This window comes from Mytilus galloprovincialis, chromosome 1 (genome assembly GCF_965363235.1).
Source record: "Mytilus galloprovincialis chromosome 1, xbMytGall1.hap1.1, whole genome shotgun sequence".
In the NCBI taxonomy this organism is placed as follows: Eukaryota; Metazoa; Mollusca; class Bivalvia; order Mytilida; family Mytilidae; genus Mytilus; species Mytilus galloprovincialis.
Window position 1 is genome coordinate 98,233,480 of NC_134838.1, and position 21,413 is coordinate 98,254,892.

The window sequence follows — 21,413 nt, forward strand, 5'->3', positions numbered from 1 at the left end:
TAGTTGATTATACGTTTGACAATATCAAAGGGTCATCAAAACAATTTCAGAAGTCTAACGATTGCAATGCTTTATTCAACTATATTTGGCAGTCATCAGCTACACAGTCTTTGTATAAATATCAAACAATTTGCTGTTCCTTTTCTAACAATGTCCACACGTCTTTCTACAATTTTTCTTCATGTAAGCTGCATTGTCCACACAGGAGAATTTCCATCCAGCGCATTTCGCATCCCCAGCTTTATCCTCACATGCTGGTCCTGAAAAAAAGTTGAGTAAGCCATAATATACTTGAACAATTGTAACTATACATATGGATGTCGAATTGTTTTCATTCAAGGTTAGAATTATAATTTAGTTTGCTCTATAGCCTTATAAATGTATTGAATCATCTACATTAGATTAAAGGTACGTGTAGGTACTTACAAACACAGTTTTATTCATACCCTATCCAAGAGTTTCCTCTTATGCTTTTATCCTATCTATATTTGCCTTAATACGGTTCAATATATTAAGAACTGGGTTTAAATTATTTACTTTAATCATTCCTCATGAAGGTAAAGAAGTGCTTCGGGGATATGAGATTAATAAAAGATTGATTTGCTTTTCTTTTATTAAAGATTTAACCATTACTAACATGTAAAGAGTTCTAGTCAACGATGTTAGTCCTAAAAAAATTAAACAATAAAAATGCAATTCGATGCAAATAAACTCATCATAGATACCAGGATTGAAATGGGTTTGTACCAGACTCGCATTTCGTCTACAAAAGACTCATCATCGACGCTCAAATCAAAAAGTTAAAAGGCCAAACGAAGTTGAAGAGCATTGAGAACTAAACATTCATAAAAGTTTTACCAAGTACGGCTAGGTAAACAATCTAATCCTGGGGTAATAAAGCCTAAGTATTTAAAAAATTAAAGTGTTGTAAACAGTTGAAAACAGTAAACACATGCAAACCATCATGCTTGGAAAATAAAAAAAAAAAAGTTTAACCAAAACAAAAATGCTTCTGTTTTTACCTGCTTTTTTCACTAAACACCAAAGTTGCTGGTCCTTGTTTTGAATGTCCCTATGCACTTATTTTCGTTAGAACACATTTTGCAACACTATAATAGATTAAGTACAAAAGAAGATGGTATCATAGAAAAAAGTACTAATTCAGTTCTTACCTGCTGTCTGAATATCGTCATCTGAAAAAAAAATGTAACAAATATTTCAGGATTTAGACCTTAAGGCATGTTTTCTAGAGATGAGATATTTGCATTTTTGTAAATATTTATAAATGATTAAAAGATATAGGAAGATGTGGTATGAGTGCCAATGAGACAACTCTCCATCCAAATAACAATTTGTAAAAGTTAACCATTTAGGTCAAGGTACGGCCTTAAACACGGAGCCTTGGCTCACACCGAACAGCAAGCTATAAAGGCCCCCAGAAATTAGAAATGTAAAACCATTCAAACGGGAAAACCAACGGTCTAATCTATATAAAAACGAGAAACGAGGATGAAAGTCAAGGAGCAGATTAATTTTAGACAGACATAGCAGTTAATAAGTTATGATATGTAATATATTGTTGAGACACTGTTACATGTGTCTGATTTGTCTAAGCTTCACGCTACTATTCCCAACGCTCAGTTCAGAGATCGAAGAACTGTATGTGGTACCATTGAAATAAAACATAAAGGCAGCTTTAAAGGAGACAGAAAGAATAGAAAAAACACCTGGAAATGTTCTTTAATTTCTTATATACTGATGGTGTCTTGTCACTCAATAACCCACTTTTTTTCTTTGCATCTGATATATCACTATTAAAATGGTAGGCATGCTTCTTAATCTCTAGTTCTCGATAATGGCGTTTACATAACTTGATTGATATGTTACGCTTATTTTTGGTGAATGATCCAACATACAGACTTAATTCGAAGGGATCCGCTCCTTTCACAAAAACTTCCCAAACAGAGTTATGATAAACAATTTGACGCAAGTTAGGATGTATGGTCACCATCTCGAATATGTCTGAGTCTAGGCTCATTAGCGACAATCTTTTCATAATTGTAGATCTGAACAGAACGAAACATCGTGTTATTATCTTATTTGTTATTGTACGAATTGTGTTCTATTTTAAAATTAAATAAAATTGCAATGATAAATATTTCGGCACGTACATTTATCATTTACAGTGTATAGGCCTAATATATTAATAAAATAATGCTATATATGTATAATGTTCATATAAAATAAATGAAATGAGTACCTTCGCAGAAGTGGCAAGACTTTCTACATGTCTTCTCCATCCATTTTTGGTTTTTGTTGCATTCTTTAATTGATTCCCAGTATTCACACTTATCATCTTTGTCTTCACATATCTTCCTACCTTTCCCTGTAAAAAATAGAATAAAATATAAAATAGAATCGCGATATTATTATATTGTTGTTACCAGAGTTACCATATTTGTCCGATACGTAAATAGCAGAACCATAAAAAAGTCCTGAAAGATACCGTTTCCTAATCTGGTTTTAAGGCTGTTATTGTTTAATAGAGTAAAAGCAGTAATCTTTAAAATATTGATAATACAAGTGTCACTGATGAGTCTTATGTAGACGAAACGCGCGTCTGGCGTACTTAATTATACCATGTTTACACCATATCTCTCTCTCAGAATACCAAACGAGTATTTTCCTTTTCACATACAACATATATAACCGACCCACATGAGTATTCAGTGTCATTGACACCCCACCGCCCCAAACCCCAAGAAAAGAAGCATCCATTTTGTATGTGCCTGTCCCAAGTCAGAGGCCTGTATTTCAGTGATTGTCTTTTGTTGCTGTATATCATATTGTTTTCTCCATTATTTTGTTCATAAATCAGGCCGTTATTTTTCTTTTTTGAAGTGTTTCACAGGTGTCATTTTGGGGCCTTTTATAGTTGACTGATCGGAATGTGTTTTCCTGATTGTTGAAGGCCGTACGGTGACCTATAGTTGTTAATTTCTATGTCATTTTGTCTCTTGTGGAGAGTTGTCTCATTGGCAATCATAGCACCTCTTCTTATTTTAACACTTAATATTATTAGAAATAGGTAGTCTCGATGTTGACTATATATATAAACGCTTAGATATGACATGAAGTTCACAAACGCCTAGTTTAGCCTATGCCAATTGATGAATTTGCACTATGATTTCTTGAGCACGGATTTGTAAAGTATTCACTATACACATCGTTTTCTTACTATAAAAATCCTTGGTTTACTACTACTTTTTCAAAATTTCTGTTATACAAAATTATTTTATTTCAATCCGGTAAACTTCAAGAATTCTACTCAAACTGGATATTATGACAGAAACTAGAAATTTATTCAATCATAGACGAAACATACAATCAAACGTACTAATAGTGTTTCCAAACGGTTTTTTGTGATTTTGAAACAAGTTCATACCTGTGCAAAGACCATCGTCACATGTCTGGCCTTCAAGACATTTCGAGCATGCTTCTCCTTTTAAGTATGGATACTCAGACATATCATTACCCCTAGAACACAAATCAAATCATATTTTTCTATCACTTACATACACAAAGACACTAATTGTCCTTAATTTCTTTTTTTTTAATATGAATGTTATCTTTAAAAATTCTGTTTGATCAGTTTCTAGATTAATATAAAGACTTTTCAAGAAACATTGAAACAAATTTATAAAAAGAAAACATATTTATTTATTAGTACAGAAAATTTTAAAAGAATTTGAAAGGTCAACAAATCCTCTGGTTTGCTTTGTGGAAAAAAAACTATGAAGATCATTTTCAAGTAAGAAATATGAAACAAAATCTAATCAGCATAAAACAAAAACTGTGCAGATAGAATGCCATTGGCTCTAGACGAATGGTTGAAATTTCTGTGCAATTCTTTTATGTTCTAAATTAATTAGTTATCTCGTCAAAGGAAGTCATTAATAAAAATTAAACACCAACCCCCTTGAACACAGCGATCAAGTGCTAGCTTTGTTTTTTGGCTAGTTAAGCATTCACAGGTAAAGATAAAAATGAAAAAACGCAATTGCATACCATTTAAAAAAAATTAAGTTTAATCAACATTTCCATTTTTCAAAGAAAAAGTTTGGGAAGGATATACAGAGAAGCTTATGAATAAACATGCCAAATACACAACATAAAAGCTATTAAATGTAAACTTACATTGGATCGTAGAAACAAGCCAAATACAATGCATTCTTTATCATACGTCCAGAAAATGATAAATAATCACATTTATTTATAGCGCATCCAACTTTCCTTGTTTCGGCCCAGACTACCTAAGGATAAGATACGTTGCATTAGAACAAATATTCTGTATTAGAATCTAAATAGATTGTTGTTTTTAAAGACAGCATAGCAGATATACAGATCCTAGAAAAATCACCTTGTGAGATTGATGTACCTTTTATATCGACACTAGTATACATCTTCTTTTTTATATTGCAAAAAATCACATCACTAACGGTCAGATGAATATGACAAGTCAGGAATATGACAATTGTTGTCCATTCGTTTGATGTGTTTTGTCATTTGATTTTGCAATGTGATTAGGGACTTTCCAATTGAATTTTCCTGAGAGTTCAGTGTTTTTGCGATTTTACTTTTCATGATATATTTCTACTCATGTTGTACAAAAATCCATTGAGAGGTTGATTAGCTATAAAACCAGGTTCAAGGAAATGCCCGTACCAAGTCAGGAATATGACAGTTGTTATTCATTCATTTAATGTGTTTTATCTTTTGATTTTGCCATTTGATTCGGGATTTTGAATTTTCCTCGGAGTTTTTTGTGATTTTTCTCTTTTGTTTTCCTTGTTTTATTACAGTCTCTTTTTATAATAAACATATTTTCTATCGAAGTTATTTTCAATTTTGAACTGTTCATCACGTATGGAGTTTGATAAATAAACTTAGAGACAGTGTTATACATTATATTATACAATTGTAAAAACTGAATAGAATCTACAGTATTCAAACAAAAACCGCTTGTAATTTAGACATCCTCGTTAGTTTGGTTCTCAATGTTCTCCATCTTTGTCTTTTTTTTTTTTTTGATTTTCGAACTTTTTTCATCAGAGCGTCACTGGTTAGTCTTCTGTGGACGAAACGCGCGTCTGGCGTATTAAATTTTAAACCTGGCACCTTTTGTTAGCTATTATTTTTGTGTTTCTCTGTCTTATATGTTCTCCCATTTATTTGTATTATAGTCCTATCATGTAATATTGTCATTTTAATGTTATATTTAACATTACCATAAAAGCGGGAGGTTTGGCATGCCACAAAACCAGGTTCAACCCACCATATTTTTTTGTATTAAAATGTCGTGTACCAAGTCAGGAAAAAGGCCATTGTTATATCATAGTTCCTTTCTGTGTATGTTACACTTTAATGTTGTGTTTCTGTTGTGTCGTTGTTCTCCTCTTATATTTGATGTGTTCCCTCAGGTTAAGTTTGTAACCCGGATCAGGTTTTTTTTCAATCGATTTATGAATTTCAAACAGCGGTATACTACTGTTGCCTTATCTAGAAAAGGACATAACTTAAGAGTGTTACCTGTGTATAATGACAGCTAGACATACAAGCCTTCCCTGAGTAGCTGTACGTATTAATTTCATCGTACCACCCTTTCATTGCATTTTTAGCCATCTTTTCGGCATCGTCTCCGGTAGCAAAAGCTAAGTTCTCACCGCGACCTTTATGCTGATGATCGAAGTTACATGATTTTATCCAATCACCTGCTTCCTGTTCTAGCTGTTCGTCCCATACCTTGTAAGAAATTAATTATTGATTGCTTTTATAAAAAATACAATTTCATTAACATATCAAATCATGTTTCAATCTTCTGAATTTTGTTTTGGAAAAGATGATACAAAAACAGTAGGTAATGTTTTAACAATATATGTCTTTACATTTGACATGATTTTGAGCATTGTCATTAATTTATGGTAAATTGATGTCAATTATGAAGTTTACGGAAATTTGCAAGAAAATTGCTATAAAAAACACGAGTTGAAGAAGATTTCCGAAGCAGACATTTTTGTACACTTAGCTTACTTTAAGCATCCTCGAGAATGACAATCTATTGATTTATAATTTCAAAAATAAGATGTGGTATAATTGCCATTGAGTTAACTCTCTACATGTCAAAGAAATTAAAAACTATAGATAACCGTACGGTATTAAACAATGAGTAAAACACAAATCTCATAGTTATCGCTATAAAATGCTCCAAAATTACAAATGTGAAACGAACGAAACGCGAAAATCAACGATCCGATTTATGTACAAAATAATGAGATACAGACGACCACTACTGAATTACAGGTTCCTTCTACTGTTGTCTACCACTTTTCCGAACTAATGGCGAAATAATTTCGACAGAAGGATTTAAGTAGAAAATAAGGAAGAAAAATCAAGATAAAAAACCAAAACTGATTGAATCGCATGAACCTCAACAGAATGCAATTTTATTTCACAAAAGATATTAATATAAATATTTGTTTTTTAATCTGAATTGAGATGCGTTGAATTTCATTTATTTCACCAAACATGTCAATCAAAAATGATATAACAAGATTTGGCGTTTATAAAATGTTGGATGTTGTACACTCTAAGAACTATTACCAGTTGGTTCATGTTAGAAGCTCCCTGTTTTCTTCTGTAGGCAGAATGTTCATCTAACAATAACTGTTTGTACTTCTCAGTATCTATAAGTTCACCAGCTGACATGGCAACAAAACAGATGAACCACAACGACAACATTCTGTAACTGTCTGTAACAGATAAGGAAAGAGAGAGAAAGAAATCAATACAAAATTAGAAGTTAATGTTAACACATTAAAAAAAAATAACCTCTAAACTGATGTTTACGTTGTGATAAATAATATTTATGAAAAATAGATTTTTTTAAGAAATTGTTCTTTTCTGTACCAATGTGCTAGTAGTCTTTTTTTGGGATCACAACTTTTTTCACTTGCCCAATTAAACTGTTGAAAAAAGGAATGAGATGTACATGTTGCCTTAAATACAGACATGACATTTTAACTCAGAACTAAATTCTTTTGACTTTTGATAAAGTTAATATACTGATTTATTAACGCTAGTTTATAGCTCTGTTATGTTGACAAAATGGGATGAGCAAAAAATCTAATCCTGCGTACAAAGTAAAAAATATTCAGAGGAAGCAACTTATTTGTATGTCGAGGATTAATAGCATTAACAAAAACAAATTGTATGTGCTAGATAAAGGCAACAGTAGTACACCACTGTTCAAAAGTCATAAATCGATTGAGAGAAAACCAATCCAGGTTATTTACTTAAACCGAAGGAAGCACTTAAACTTTAGAGGAAAAAACGAAACAATAGAAGACTGAATTAAAACAAAAACAAACGACAATGCAACATAATAGATAATGCTCATTTGGTGATGTCAACTTTAAGAGGAAAAAAACAAGACAATTGAACACTGAAGTGCAACAAAAACAAAAACGACAATACAACATACTAGATGAGGCTCATTTGGTGATGCCAACTAAAAAAAGGAAAATAAAATAAACCCCCCAAAAAAACAACAATACAACATACTAGATAATGCTTATTCGGTGATGTCAACTATAAGAGGAAAACAACGAAACAATAGAACACACTGAAGTGCAACAAAAAAAAAACCCGACAATACAACATACCAGACTCATTCGGTGACGTCAACTGAAACAGGAAAAATACGAAATAATAGAACACTGAAGTGCAACAAAAACAAACGACAATGCAACATATTAGATAATGTTCATTCGGTGACGTCAACTATAAGAGGAAAACAACGAAATAATAGAACACTGAAATCCAACAAAAAAAAAACGACAATACAACATACAAGATAAGGCTCATGCAGTGATGTAAACTATAAGAGGAAATCAACGAAATAATAAAACACTGAGTTGAAACAAAAACAAACAACAATGCAACATACTAGATATTCGGTGATGTCAATTTTAAGATGAAAACAACGAAATATAGAAGATAAACGTGAAACAAAAAACAAACGACAATGCAACATACTAGATAAAGCTCATTTGGTGATGTCACAAATGGAGGAAAAGATGACAGAATTGTTGTAACGACAAATTGAACATATCCGTGGTTATTGGCTGTTAAGTTTATGTTCACGATGAATTAAACGACATATAGCAGTGACGGTTACATAACTAGTAACTGTATGATAGTGAGAGAAAAACAGTAGGATGGATTGTCATTTGTGTATTTCACTTCTATAAATACATTTTAAAAACCGGAAAACAATTCAGTGTTTTTAAGAGTATAGATCATTAATTACTGTAGTTTGTTAAGTTTCAGATTACCAGTATGGGATTACGTTGTATTAACAACATTTTTTCTAACTTATATCGTTTCCAAATTTCGTTTTCCCTATTTTTTTAAATTGAACAGTAGTATATACATTCATCATAGATATATAGATTCCACAACTGCAACTAGTGTGTTACGATATTTCTCCACTCGAGACAGTTAAATATAAAATTTAAAGCGCGTGTATACTTTTTATGTGACGTTATCTGGCATGGTCGCCTTTTTTCATGACGTCACAATTGAAAAACTCAGAAAAAACCTAGAAAATTAACGTTATAATGAAATTTCGACCAATCATTTGCTGAGAACAGATTTTTCACTAGCGAAAAGAAATATTTTTCTCACACTGTTCAAGAATGTGAAAAATAGTGCAAAAATTAGAGAAACTAGGGTTAAATATTGTATTTTCACCAGACGCTCGTTTCGTCTACAAAAGACTCATCAGTGACGCTCGAGTCCAAAAACGTTTCAAATGCCAAATAAAGTATAAGATGCTCCATTTATAAATCGGTCAACAGAAAGATACTTATTCATGGAAAGATTAGTTCCCCATAGATAAACAATTAAAAATTACCGGTAAAATATGGAAAGTTCTTATCACCGCTTTAAAAGTTAATTGATTGAAGAAAAAAAAATATTTGAATGAAGGTTAACGGAAAATGACTTATTAAAATGCTTTACAATAATATTAGTGTAACCATATTTTGGATGTTTATGACTTTAATTTTCAGGACTATCACAGTTGATTTACAGCTGATCTGTTGGTTGTTAGTCGAGCCTTTAATTTTGTTAGGTTTTATTGATTTCGCCCTTTTTGAATTACATTGGAGTTCGGAATTTTTGCTAATGCATTTTTTATATATAATTTTACGATAGTCCAAATAAATCTAATTTAGAAAATCATGTCAACTCATCTTATCACTACCAATCCAACATAGTATTGAAATGTGTTAAAAATAGAATAAAAACTTACTTGGTTTTTGCTTGCCTTTGAACAAGTGTTGATGGTTAGATATCACTTATCTTTTTATAGTGGATTCTGTTTAAATTATCAGATCATTATTTCATGCATCAGAATCAAAGGTCTTTGTTTTATTGAAGGTTTCATTTGTTTATTGGATCATTATTATCGGCAAATTTTTACTAATTTGTAGCAATTAATAATATTTATCACATTTAGTCATTCGTCTTTGATATGTTCTTTACTGACAAATAGAGGGACAGATGTATTGTTTTATTAAGGTTGAGTCCAATATTGAGTTAAATTTCGAAGGGTCTTTTTTATATTTTAAATATAAGGTTAATAAAATGTAAAGGTCGAATTGTCATTTGTTTCTCGGGTCCAGCTGTATCTTCACCATAGAAATACTTCGCGGTGAAGTCATCTCCTGAAACTGTTTTACTCACAGGGGTCAAATAGAAATGCAATGAAGCCTACGGCAATTTGAATATTTAACAGTCTAATGATAGACATAAAAGATATTTTTTTATGTTGTACATTAACTGATATATGATAAATTTGAATAAATTCAACTAATAAAGTAGTAGGTGTTAATATAAGAAAGTTTTATCATATTTTGATGCTTTTTATTGTCAAATTCACCATGTTGTCAATTTTGGAAATTTGTGATTTTTCTGTTTGAAAAACAAAATGCATATTTTTTCAACTTCCTTGTTATAAGGGACGACATCAAAAGATCAATGTAAGATAAAAAACTTAATTCAAATAGTTTGGGGGTGGGGGGGGGGGGGGTTGAACTAATGCAAGATTTGGTTATCCGACATTGATTTTTACATATATCCATATGGGTAAATCAATTTTTCCCAAATTAAGTTAAGAGGGGGGTGGGGGAGTCAGTGAAAAAACTATGTGAATTAAGTTTTTTATCCTTCATTGAACTTTTGATGTCGTCCCTAAATGATTGAAAAAAATACATATGTAGGAAATTTGAAAAGAAAAAGTTATATGGGATGTTTATGTGTCTGGTAAAATCATTTTTTTAACCCCTCACCCATTTTTCTCAAAATTTCACTCAAAAAGACTGACTTGATTAGTAATAAAATTTGAAAATTTCATTACTCAAAAACTACTTATTGGAAATACACAATTCTTTAACAGAGTTAAGTTTGATTGTAATAATTATCAAATTCATTGTTATTTTCCATTTATATTACTTGTTTTGGAAATAATTCCAGAACGAGTTGAAATGTTAGACGAATACATCCTTAAATCACTAAATAGACATTAATTGAATTATTTGAAAAATTAACCTTCATCAGGAACGCACAAAGCGGACTATTTGAAAGCCGTTGGTGTATTAGAACCGAAACAATGAAGACCTCTATGACCCAAATAATAACATGAATATAATACTAAAATCCATCGTATATCAAGTTTACCTGAAGGAATTAAAAACTTAGTTTCTTAATAGTTTTAGAATTTTTAATCTTAATATTTCATGGCAACTTGTGTTATATAGTATTTGTTGTAACACTTTGCATGTATATCAAACTCTCCTCAATTATATAAATAATATGATATAAAAATTGATTATTTATAGAGACTAAATTATTTTTATATTTAGGTTGAGTTGATTTGTGTTCACTTAACCGATGTATGACTCTCGCACAGTGGTATCCCACTGTTGCCTTTAATTACTTGATTTGGCCATTTTACATTTATTATTCGAGTGTCACTGATGAATCTGTTGCAGAAAAAACACGAGTCTGGCGTTCATAATTTTAGCCTAGTATATATGACGAGTTTATTGATTTATATTTCCAAAAGGTCATTTTTTGTTAAACATAAAAATATAAAGTAACTAATATGTAAATGGTAGAATTTAATGAATGAGTTCATATGTGGCTTTTACCATTGAATGTTGTATGGTATAGTCATCCAATCAATCTGTTTTACTCATTGGGTCAAGAAGGAAATTCAATGAGGCCTACATCAAGTTGACTATTAAACAGTCTAATGATAAACATCAAATATATGTTTTTATCATTCTACATTTTGGTCATACATGACTTAATCAGAATGTTACTTAGTACTTTTTGTTGTGTTGAATAAAGTTGAGAATGGAAATGAGGAATGTGTCAAAGAGCCAACAACCCGACCAAAGGACAGAAAACAGCCGAAGGCCACTAATGGGTCTTCAACAAAGCGTGAAAATCCAGCTGGTCCCTGAACAAAATCTGTACTAGTTCAGTGTGGACATCACATTCAACTCCAAAACATTAAAACATGAAATTAAAAAAAAACCATACAAATCAACAAAGGCTAGAGGCTCCTAACTTGGGGCAGGCGTAAAATGCGGCGAAGTAAACATGTTTTATGAGATTTCTATACTCTCCCTAAACCTCTAGCCAATTTAGAATAAATAAACATACAGCAATATGCACAGTAAACCTCAGTTAAACAGAAATCCGAGTCCGATGTCAGAAAAGATAACAAAAAGAAACATAGCAAAATGACAATGATACATATATTTACTACGGACTACTAGCATTTACTGACATGCCAGCTCCTGACCTCAATCAAACTGATAAAATATTGTGTCTTCATCAAATGAAAATCAAGTACAATCCCTCCAGTTTATAGGGATTTAGTATCAAACCATTACAAAATATTTTAGAAGAACATTAGACAATTTTGAAACAATTTTGCTACTTTAAATGATTTTGTAAATTTTGTATCAAAAATATTTCTTTGTATTGAAGACCTGAAAAAATTAATTGGTGGATATTTATTATGCTCAAATCTGAAATCAATGACAATTAGTAACTCTTTAAAGACAACTACTATTTTCTACTTGAACGGTTTGAAGTATGCAGTCAACAAACTCGTAAAATGCTAACGATTTCAGTACAAACAACACGTGTTTCCAGAATAACCTTCATCTGGTACACTAGAACCCAAATAATTAGGGAACAAAACAAGTGCACAAAAGGTTTGACAGATTGAAAGTCTTTAAGGTCTGAATATATAGCCAAAGGCGTATAACCTGAATAATCTCAATCTTGTACACTAGATCAATAAACTTCAAAAATAAAAACAAGTACACCAAACGTTTGAGATCATTGGAAACCCCTTAGAACGAAATATAACACCTTCAAACGTATAACCTGAATTACCTCCATCTGGTTCACTATAACCCAAATATTTGGAGAAAAGGAGAAAAAAAAAACAAGGACAATTAAAAACCAATTGTTCAGAGAACAATTGAAGGTCTTTCCACTAGTAAATATCTATTTTGATATTAGAATATTAAATATCAGTCTAAAATGTCAGTTCCTATGGCTTTATGATGTAAAGATATGAATTTTAAGCAAAGTTCATAATCTAGAACGTCAAATTTACCTATGACCTTGACCTCAATTTCAAGGTCACAAACTGAGGATCTCAAATCAAAAGACCCTGGGTCTCTAATATGTATGGTTAATAAGTTATATCACTTTACGCATAATTTTAGATATGATAGGGGCTAAAACTCCCAGTCATTGTCTACGCACCCTTTCAACCAAAATTATTATGTTACGACAAGTCGCAACTAACAATTTAGTAAAAATAATTTGTCGATATCTTATAAGGTTTATGAAAATGAGTGAAAATAAGCCAAAATCAAAATTTAAAACATGACCTTGACCTTTGACCTTGACCTAATTTTCATTTTTTTGGACCAAGGATCTCAAATCAAAAGACCCTAGGTCTCTATCACTTATGGTTTTCCAGTTTAAAATACATTTCAAAATTTCAAATACAAAAGGGGAAATAACTCTCATATGGAATCTCGATACGGCTTCGGTCAAAATAAAATGGAACATCCTGAGGATATAACGAGCAATTTGAAAAAATAAATTTGTCGGTTTCTTATAAGGTTCCGAAGCCTCAGAGATAACAAGAAAAACAGTGTTCAGGGAGATAACTCTTATATGGTAAAGTATTCAGTTAAGCAGAGTTGGTTTCAAAAGCGTATAAACCGTTCGATATCATATTCCAAATTTCTAAGCGACATCTTGCAAAACAAAAAAACAGCGAAGGAAAAAAATTAGGCGGAAGAAAAAAAAAAAAATAATAATAATCAGAAGAAAAGCAATAGGTCTTTCCACGGAAAAGTGGAAAGACCTAACAAACGTTTGAGATAATTGAAAACTTCTAAGGACGAAATATAACAGTCAATGCCATATGCGACAATTTTGCATTAGAGAGTATGCTACCTTGGCCTTAGTTTAAGCAATTATATAATATTAATAAATTGAACTTTACAGACAAAAGTTATCTTCTGACCTATAAAAGAAAAATAATAAGGAACAAGTAACCAACTTGACGATCCTATCATTGAAGAGGGATTTTATTTCCAAACAGAAGCATTCATGTGTTTGGAGATTAAGCTATCTTTAACATTATAAACTGAAAATTAATTAACAAATAAGTAACACTTTTAAAATTTGTATCTCTCGTTATTAGATAGTAGATGAGGTATGAGTGCCAATGAGACAACTTTACATTAATGAGTCACAATTTGTAAAAGTAAACCATTATAGGTCAAAGCACGGTCTTCAACACGGAGTATTGACTCACGCCGAACTGTGTTTGAAATTAATACATTTTGAAGAAAAAAATCTTGTTCGTTCCTTCATGATATCAGTTGTAGATGTGCTGGATTGTACTAGTAAATGTTTCTAATTATAAGTTACTTTTTGTTTAGCTTATTGGAATTCGTCACAGGTTTGTTTTGGCCATTGCATAAGAGCATTTATATCTCTACTGTTAATGACGTTTCTGTATAAAAAATGTTTAAATGATAAACTATTTCCCCGACATATTAGCATGTAGGATGGCATAATTTCAGCACGTCAAGTACCTAAATCTTGCTATATATATCTGTGACCATTCTTTGATACAGGTAGCGTTTAGTATCGTTTTGTTTTCATCTATTATAACGAAATCATAGTGAAAAGTACATATTCTGTACTGATCTTTATTTTGTTTTCTCTCATGAGTCCTATTTGTTGGCCTACTAATTACGATGCATTAGATCTAGATACTCATATGCATAATCATATAAACTATTTAATTGAGCAGATTGTTATTTCATCTAAAGTTATGATATCTTTTTGCTACGAACCAATCTTTTCTCTTGAAAAAGTAAAAATTCAAAAGGGAAAATCTGTAATCAAATAGCAAAATCAAAAGCTTAAATACATCAGACAAATGGATAACAACTGTTAGATTCCTGACTCCCGCTATATAAAAATGACTTATTTATATATATTTCAATTAAATATTTGTTAACATTTTTTTTATTTACCGAATTAGCTGTAACTTGATATCGAAATATGATTATTATAACAAAAAAGAAAATGATAAATATAACTACTTATAAAAATCAATTCAATCTCAGAAAAGAATATTGATATAGATCGGTGATATAAGCTTTCGTCTAATGGCGTCAAATATGTACTTTCGCGTCGAAAAACACACCTTTAGCCTTTTTGAAAGAATTTCAAGTTAGCTTTGCATGGTCGGTGTCAACGTACTAAATATCACAAAGCATACAAATGTTATCAAGTTAAACAGCCGCGTCTTATATTTTTGTCTCTATATTGGTTAAAAATGATGTCGCCGTAATGTAATGCCACTCAAAGCAATATATAGACAATCATCATAAACTGAACGATTAAACAATGAGTCGGCTAAGAAAAATAATAGAAAAGTTGATACGCAGATGGCTTTTTCGTTTTATTTTTTTAAAGTAAGCAAAACCTACCATCATCAGTCTTTCTTTGTTGCTGCAACTGGATGGAGTAAGTATAAAATTAATAATCATTTAAACACATACTATTTCAAATTTTCAATTTTAAAAACTTGAATAAAGATAAAAGATTTATTTAAAACTTCAAATATTTCTTATCAAAATTAAAAGAAAACGGGTAGATATCTTTTTTAAAATACAAACCATTAAGTTTCTAGACTTTATTTTCTATTTGATTATAATTTCACTTTTGAAAATTTGATAACATTTTTTTTCATAGCTGTATTTTAACGTCTTTCATACTTTTATCTAAATCTAAACATACAATCTACATATAATATTAACAACAATGGGCTCATTAAACTCGTTTAAAAATTATCCATAGAAATGTATAAGGCATATTTTTTATCAGAAATACTAGCCTTTGCTTGATAATGAACTAAATATTGAATTTGGCAAAGAAAGAAAGAGAAAAGTCCAACATACAAGACAAACACATTTCATAGAAAAAAAAACAGAGTAAAAAATATCAAAACTAAAACACAAGATAAAACAACAAACAGAAAACTTACAGAAAAGACAAATACAAATGATACATGATAAAGAAAACAAAGGATTCTGTTTGTCTGTCTTGCTAATTGAACTGCAAAAAAAATTCTTCTTTCAGGATGTTTATGATGAGTTGGCTATTCGTGCTGATGACTCTTACGTCAATAATGTCTCAAGAAGTACCCGTTGGACCATATATCCAAGTGATTCTAGATATTCATAATAGATATAGAAGGATTCAACAGAGTTCAAATATGCAAGAACTGGTTTGTAAATATAACTAAACAATGATGTTATGTTCAGTAAAACTTTAATAAAGTTCAGTTAAAGAAAACTAGATTGTGGTTTGCATTAAATAGTTTAAAAGTTGTACATAAATACATTTCGGTATCCTGGAGACATTGTTTTCTGTCTGTGCGTCACTCCATAAAGAAAATTATTACGATGTATAATCAAAATCAAGATATCCCACAAAAAAAGACATCAACCTCTGTCTTGAAACCGGATTATATTAATTTCAGGTAAGGAAACAAAACACGTATGAATTTTTAAATGGACTCGTGGTTTTGTTTTTACTGTTTCTGTATTTTATTTAAAATTTCTTCGATTAAGTCCTTTGCCTTTTTTCTTTTCAAACTATCACAATCTAATCAATATGTAGATAGAAAATTTTAATGTACCGATTGTATGATACATTTGGTATTGTCTTAAGGTAAAACAAGTGACTTTTCCCATCCACTACTGCTTATTACCTTTTTCATCTTTTCTTTATCGTCAACTTGTTTAAAAATGGTAATAACGCAAGTAGGTGTAATGAATCAGGATGTATGGCCCTACTGTAGTTCATTTTTCATCTTCGGATTTCGGTTTGTGTTAGTGTTATACGGTCTAATTCTTCTGTGTTGTTCTGTGTGGACTGTTGATTGGCTCATTTCTTTCAGTCAATGGACTAAATAACTTTTATTGACTAATGGTATTAGATTTTTCCCTTGGTATCTTTTCACCTTTGTCATGAATGCATTTGTCATATGTGTTGGTTATTGAAAGCTGTTTGTGGTGATGTGCTGAAGTTATTTTGTTTTAACTTGCGCTGTTGATATATGTTAAATCCTTCTCTTCTTTGATAAAATCAGCTATGGTTTATCAAAAAATTAATGACTGGTACAGTAAGTCAATTTGGGTTGAGGGACCTTATAAGCAGTTTGTCATATCTTGGGTACTGTGTATTGTTTTGTATGAACAGTTCTGTTGTACAAACAGTGTATTATATGCCGAATAAAACTGAATTTTTATTGCATATATCAGTTAAACCCTTGCAAAAGTGTGACATTATTTTAGCTATACGGAGTGGAAGTACGCAACCACGTCCAGTTAGAATTGGGACGTTAAATCCGATACCTTGTGTAGAGAGAGACCTGCTCTCTGGTTTGAAAGAAAAAAAACGTAATTTTGGATGTCACGAGAATTTAATTTCATGGCATAAAGTATGTATGTTCCTCTCAATAACAACTAGGCACGCAAAGAGTATTAAGCATACTAAAATATTTATTCTTGCACTAACACTATATACTAGTTCCTACAATGTTTCTCAACAACTTTTATCTAATACATGTATATTTAAATCAATAAAAATCATCAAGAGAAAAGAGACTAACAAATCTATAATACATTCACATTCATAGGTTTGGGATAATGCTCTTAGTCGCGAAGCATTAGATTGGGCAAGAGGATGTCTCTTTGAGCATAGACCGGCTACCGGATCACTTTTGGAAAGACCTGGTGAAAACCTTGCATTTATGACAAATCAGTACCCAATAGAAGAACAAATAGAAACCGTTATGAAGGACATGTACGATGAAATAAACGATTACTATTACAACGACCAAAATAACTGTGGTTCATCATGTCATTACACACAGGTAAGTAGTAAATATGTATAATTATAGTACTAGAAATAAATATATTATAAAATCCATTGAAATAAATGAAACTTTTTTCCATGAATAACAATATCTATGGAATAGCTTTATATTAACATAAAAACCAAGGTTGTTGGAATGTATAGCATTTAATATTTAACAATGTAATTCGTAAATATAGCTCAACATGCAGACTTCTTATACGTTCAGGTATTTCACATCCAATTGTTTATGGAAATATTCTTTATAAAGCACAAAGGTGTCAGTATTCACCTCAAAAACTAACAAAACCTTTGAATAGACTTATTAAGAAGGGATATAGTTACGATACTGTTGGCAGGTCATTAAAGATTGCATATTTTGGCGTTAATATTGATTCACTTATAGGGTCTTTGCATCGGAACTAAACACATTTATTCAAAAACCAGTTGTTGGCATGACACGGGTTATGTTCTTCTCATATATGTTATGATGGTATGATACTAAACCCCTAACGGGAAGGATTGTGCCTGATGTTCATATGATGAAATCATAATCTTTCAGTCAATTTAATTGAAGTCTGGAGCTGGCATGTCAGTTAACTGCTAGTAGTCTGTTGTTATTTATGTATTATTGTCATTTTGTTTATTTTCTTTGGTTACATCTTCTGACATCAGACTCGGACGTCTCTTGAACTGAATTTTAATGTGCGTATTGTTATGGGTTTACTTTTCTACATTGGCTAGAGGTATAGGGGGAGGGTTGAGATCTCACAAACATGTTTAACCCCGCCGCATTTTTGCGCCTGTCCCAAGTCAGGAGCCTCTGGCCTTTGTTAGTCTTGTATTATTTTAATTTTAGTTTCTTGTGTACAATTTGGACATTAGTATGGCGTACATTATCACTGAACTATAGTATATATTTGTTTAGGGGCCAGCTGAAGGACGCCTCCGGGTGCGGGAATTTCTCGCTATATTGAAGACCTGTTGGTGACCTTCTGCTGTTGTGGTTTTTTTTTCTATGGCCGGGTTGTTGTCTCTTTGGCACATTCCCCATTTCCATTCTCAATTTTATTATAAAATAAAATAACAAAAATATTGAACTCTTGGGAAAATTCTAAACGGAAAGTCCCTAAGCAAATGGCAAAGTCGAAAGCTCAAACACATCAAACAAATGGATAACAACTGTAATATTCCTAATTTGCTAGACGTTATGGAATACATATATTTTTTTAGTTGAGTTACAAAAAACATGGATCTGCTCCACTTATCATATACTATTCTCGTTCACTTTTCTTGATTGGTACTTTTCGGGTACCACAACGAAAAGATACAGAATACAAAACGTACATAACGTACAAACTATAAGTTGGAAAAAAAATTCATAACACTGTACATAAAAAAATTACTACTCAGCAACACAAACCCAACAGGTGTTCTAAACGGGAAAACAGACCCTACCCCTCTAGTTGGACATATTCCAACGTTCGCTAAACAATCATGACGTGTGAATATCTCTTTAAATAGTGATGTCGTGCTAGAGGAATAATTTTACAATTTACATGTATAATTGAATTTTAGATAGTTTGGGCAAATACCACCAAGATAGGATGTGGTATGTATGTCTGTGATTCGTTGAGTAATGTCTACAGGAATGCCTGGCATTTTGTGTGTTTTTACTCTCCAAGGTAAGTCTGCACCAAAAAGATAGGACTTATATTCCCTTAATTAGTTTCACTTACTCTTTGAACAATCATAAGTTAATTAAAATTTTACTAAATCTCCAGATAGAACCAGAGTACACATACAAAGCTGATATAGGACTTTCATTCTGTGAAAAATCCTTAGACAAGAATAAAACGACCACTGCTGATCTGTTCTCTAAATATTAAATTGAAGTTCCAGTGGGTGAAGATTAAAAATCCTGATTTTTTTTTTACACATACGGAAAGTAATAATGCATTAGTAATACTATATTAGAGGGAATTTTAAGTAGAAAAATTAAAACTACTCACCTTGAAATAAACTATGAGAAATCATATGCATTGTGTCTGCATACTGAATATATATTGATCATTAGAAAAAAAATAAAGAAAAAAAAAGTTTTCTATTTTAAATATCTTTCAGGGCTAACTTTTGCCTCCCTCCTTGTTATCCATTTCTTCGGAATGGACGTCCTTGTTCCCAGTGTAAAACAGGACAATTTTGTAGAAGTGGACTATGTTCTGACCGAAATGGTGTCTCTGGCGGTGTTACTCTAAATGTTCCAGCTGCTAGTGTTACTTCTCCTGAAATTATCTCGAACCAAAATACCAATGGAATAGATTCATCTGACGTCACCTTAGGTAGAGATAATGTAAACCCTACGACACCCAACACAGTGATAGATAACAATCGAGCAGAAACTGATGGTCAGGATAATAGTGAGATCAATTCTGAAACTACACTTGGACCTACTGGTACAACGGAATGTGAGGATAATGATGCAGTGTGTCCATTTTGGGCGAATGCTGGACAATGTGACGGGTGGCGGTTAGAATTTTGTAAACTGTCATGCAATAGATGTTAATTAGAGCAATAAATTCTCATCATTAAATAGCTTAAACTTAGTTCGTCGTTTCTACAACTTCTTTGGAACATTTTTTTCCTTGCTTATTGTTTCTTTTTAGTTATCGAATATTTATGTCACTGATGTTTCTTATGTAGACGAAACGCGTCTGGCGTACTAAATTATAATCCTGGTAACTTTGATAACTATTATGTAATATCGTTACGTATGCAGTGTATAAAAGATTATCACTCAGTGAGGATATATAAATACCAATACACTTTTCCTCTGTTGTACTATATTTTGACTGCGATTGTTTTTATTAAATCATCATTAAAAATATAAGGGTCATTGAAATTCATATTCCTTTTAAACAGACATTAGAAAAAAAAATAGTGCTACATAAAAGAATACAATGTCAAGAGTTTTCATTAATGTTATTTCTCAATGATAATCAGCAAATTTGAGGATCGGTTTATCAAATAAAACCTAATAGATCCAATAAAGACTTTGACCATACTTTACCAATATATGGAATGGACAGCTTTCCTAATTTTAAAGTGCTCAACTTTTTTCAACAAATTGTCGGCATACCTATGGGAACACACTGCGTGCCTCTCCTTGCTCATTTTCATATGAGTCGGTGTTCCTTCAGACATTGTCAAAAACAAAAAGATCAAAGAACCCATACTAAGTTTTAATCCTGGTGCATGTATATATGATGAGATTATTTCATGTTTAAATAATATGAAAAATTTTAAATGGTGAAACAATAATTTATCGATCAAGCTAAAACATATTCACGTCAATTTACTTACATGGATTGATTTGTTTGAAGTAAAAACAGTGTTGTGGAATACATTTAATTGAAAGTTGTAATATACAGTTTTATATATTTTCAAACATCGAACATAAAAGTTTTTATAGTTTTGTAGATAAGAACGAAAATTCACACATTTATTAGAAAATACAAAATAACTCAATTAGAAATACTTAAGAATTGAGATAATTCAAAAGAATGTAACCCTTTTTTGTACATTTTTCAAATGCGATTTCATCTCGGTGTGTCAAATTTGTTTGTCGTTTTTACGTTGAAATTGTATAAAACAAAGAATGCATTGCAATCTGTTGTTTTGTCGATTTAATTCATTTCTCCTTGAAGCTGGCATATTGTGTTAGAGTATTGTATCAACTTGCTTATTGCAATGAAGGGTTTGTCTTCGTTGAAATATTGGAAGGATATTAAGCAGAAGTGTGCTGC

General features: G+C 31.4%; 1 protein-coding gene across 1 annotated transcript; it reads right to left on the reverse strand.

Annotated features, from left to right (window-relative positions):
- Positions 1-55: 55 nt before the first annotated feature.
- LOC143046502 (GLIPR1-like protein 1) lies at positions 56-9,482 on the reverse strand. Its single transcript, XM_076219662.1, has 8 exons — positions 9,374-9,482; positions 6,661-6,809; positions 5,590-5,802; positions 4,198-4,313; positions 3,446-3,537; positions 2,261-2,386; positions 1,173-1,193; positions 56-260 (listed from the first exon to the last, which is right to left on the reverse strand). The coding sequence occupies exons 2-8, from the start codon at positions 6,796-6,798 to the stop codon at positions 145-147; spliced, it is 822 nt and encodes a 273-aa protein (XP_076075777.1). The 5' UTR covers positions 6,799-6,809; positions 9,374-9,482; the 3' UTR covers positions 56-144.
- Between the last annotated feature and the right edge of the window lie 11,931 nt (positions 9,483-21,413).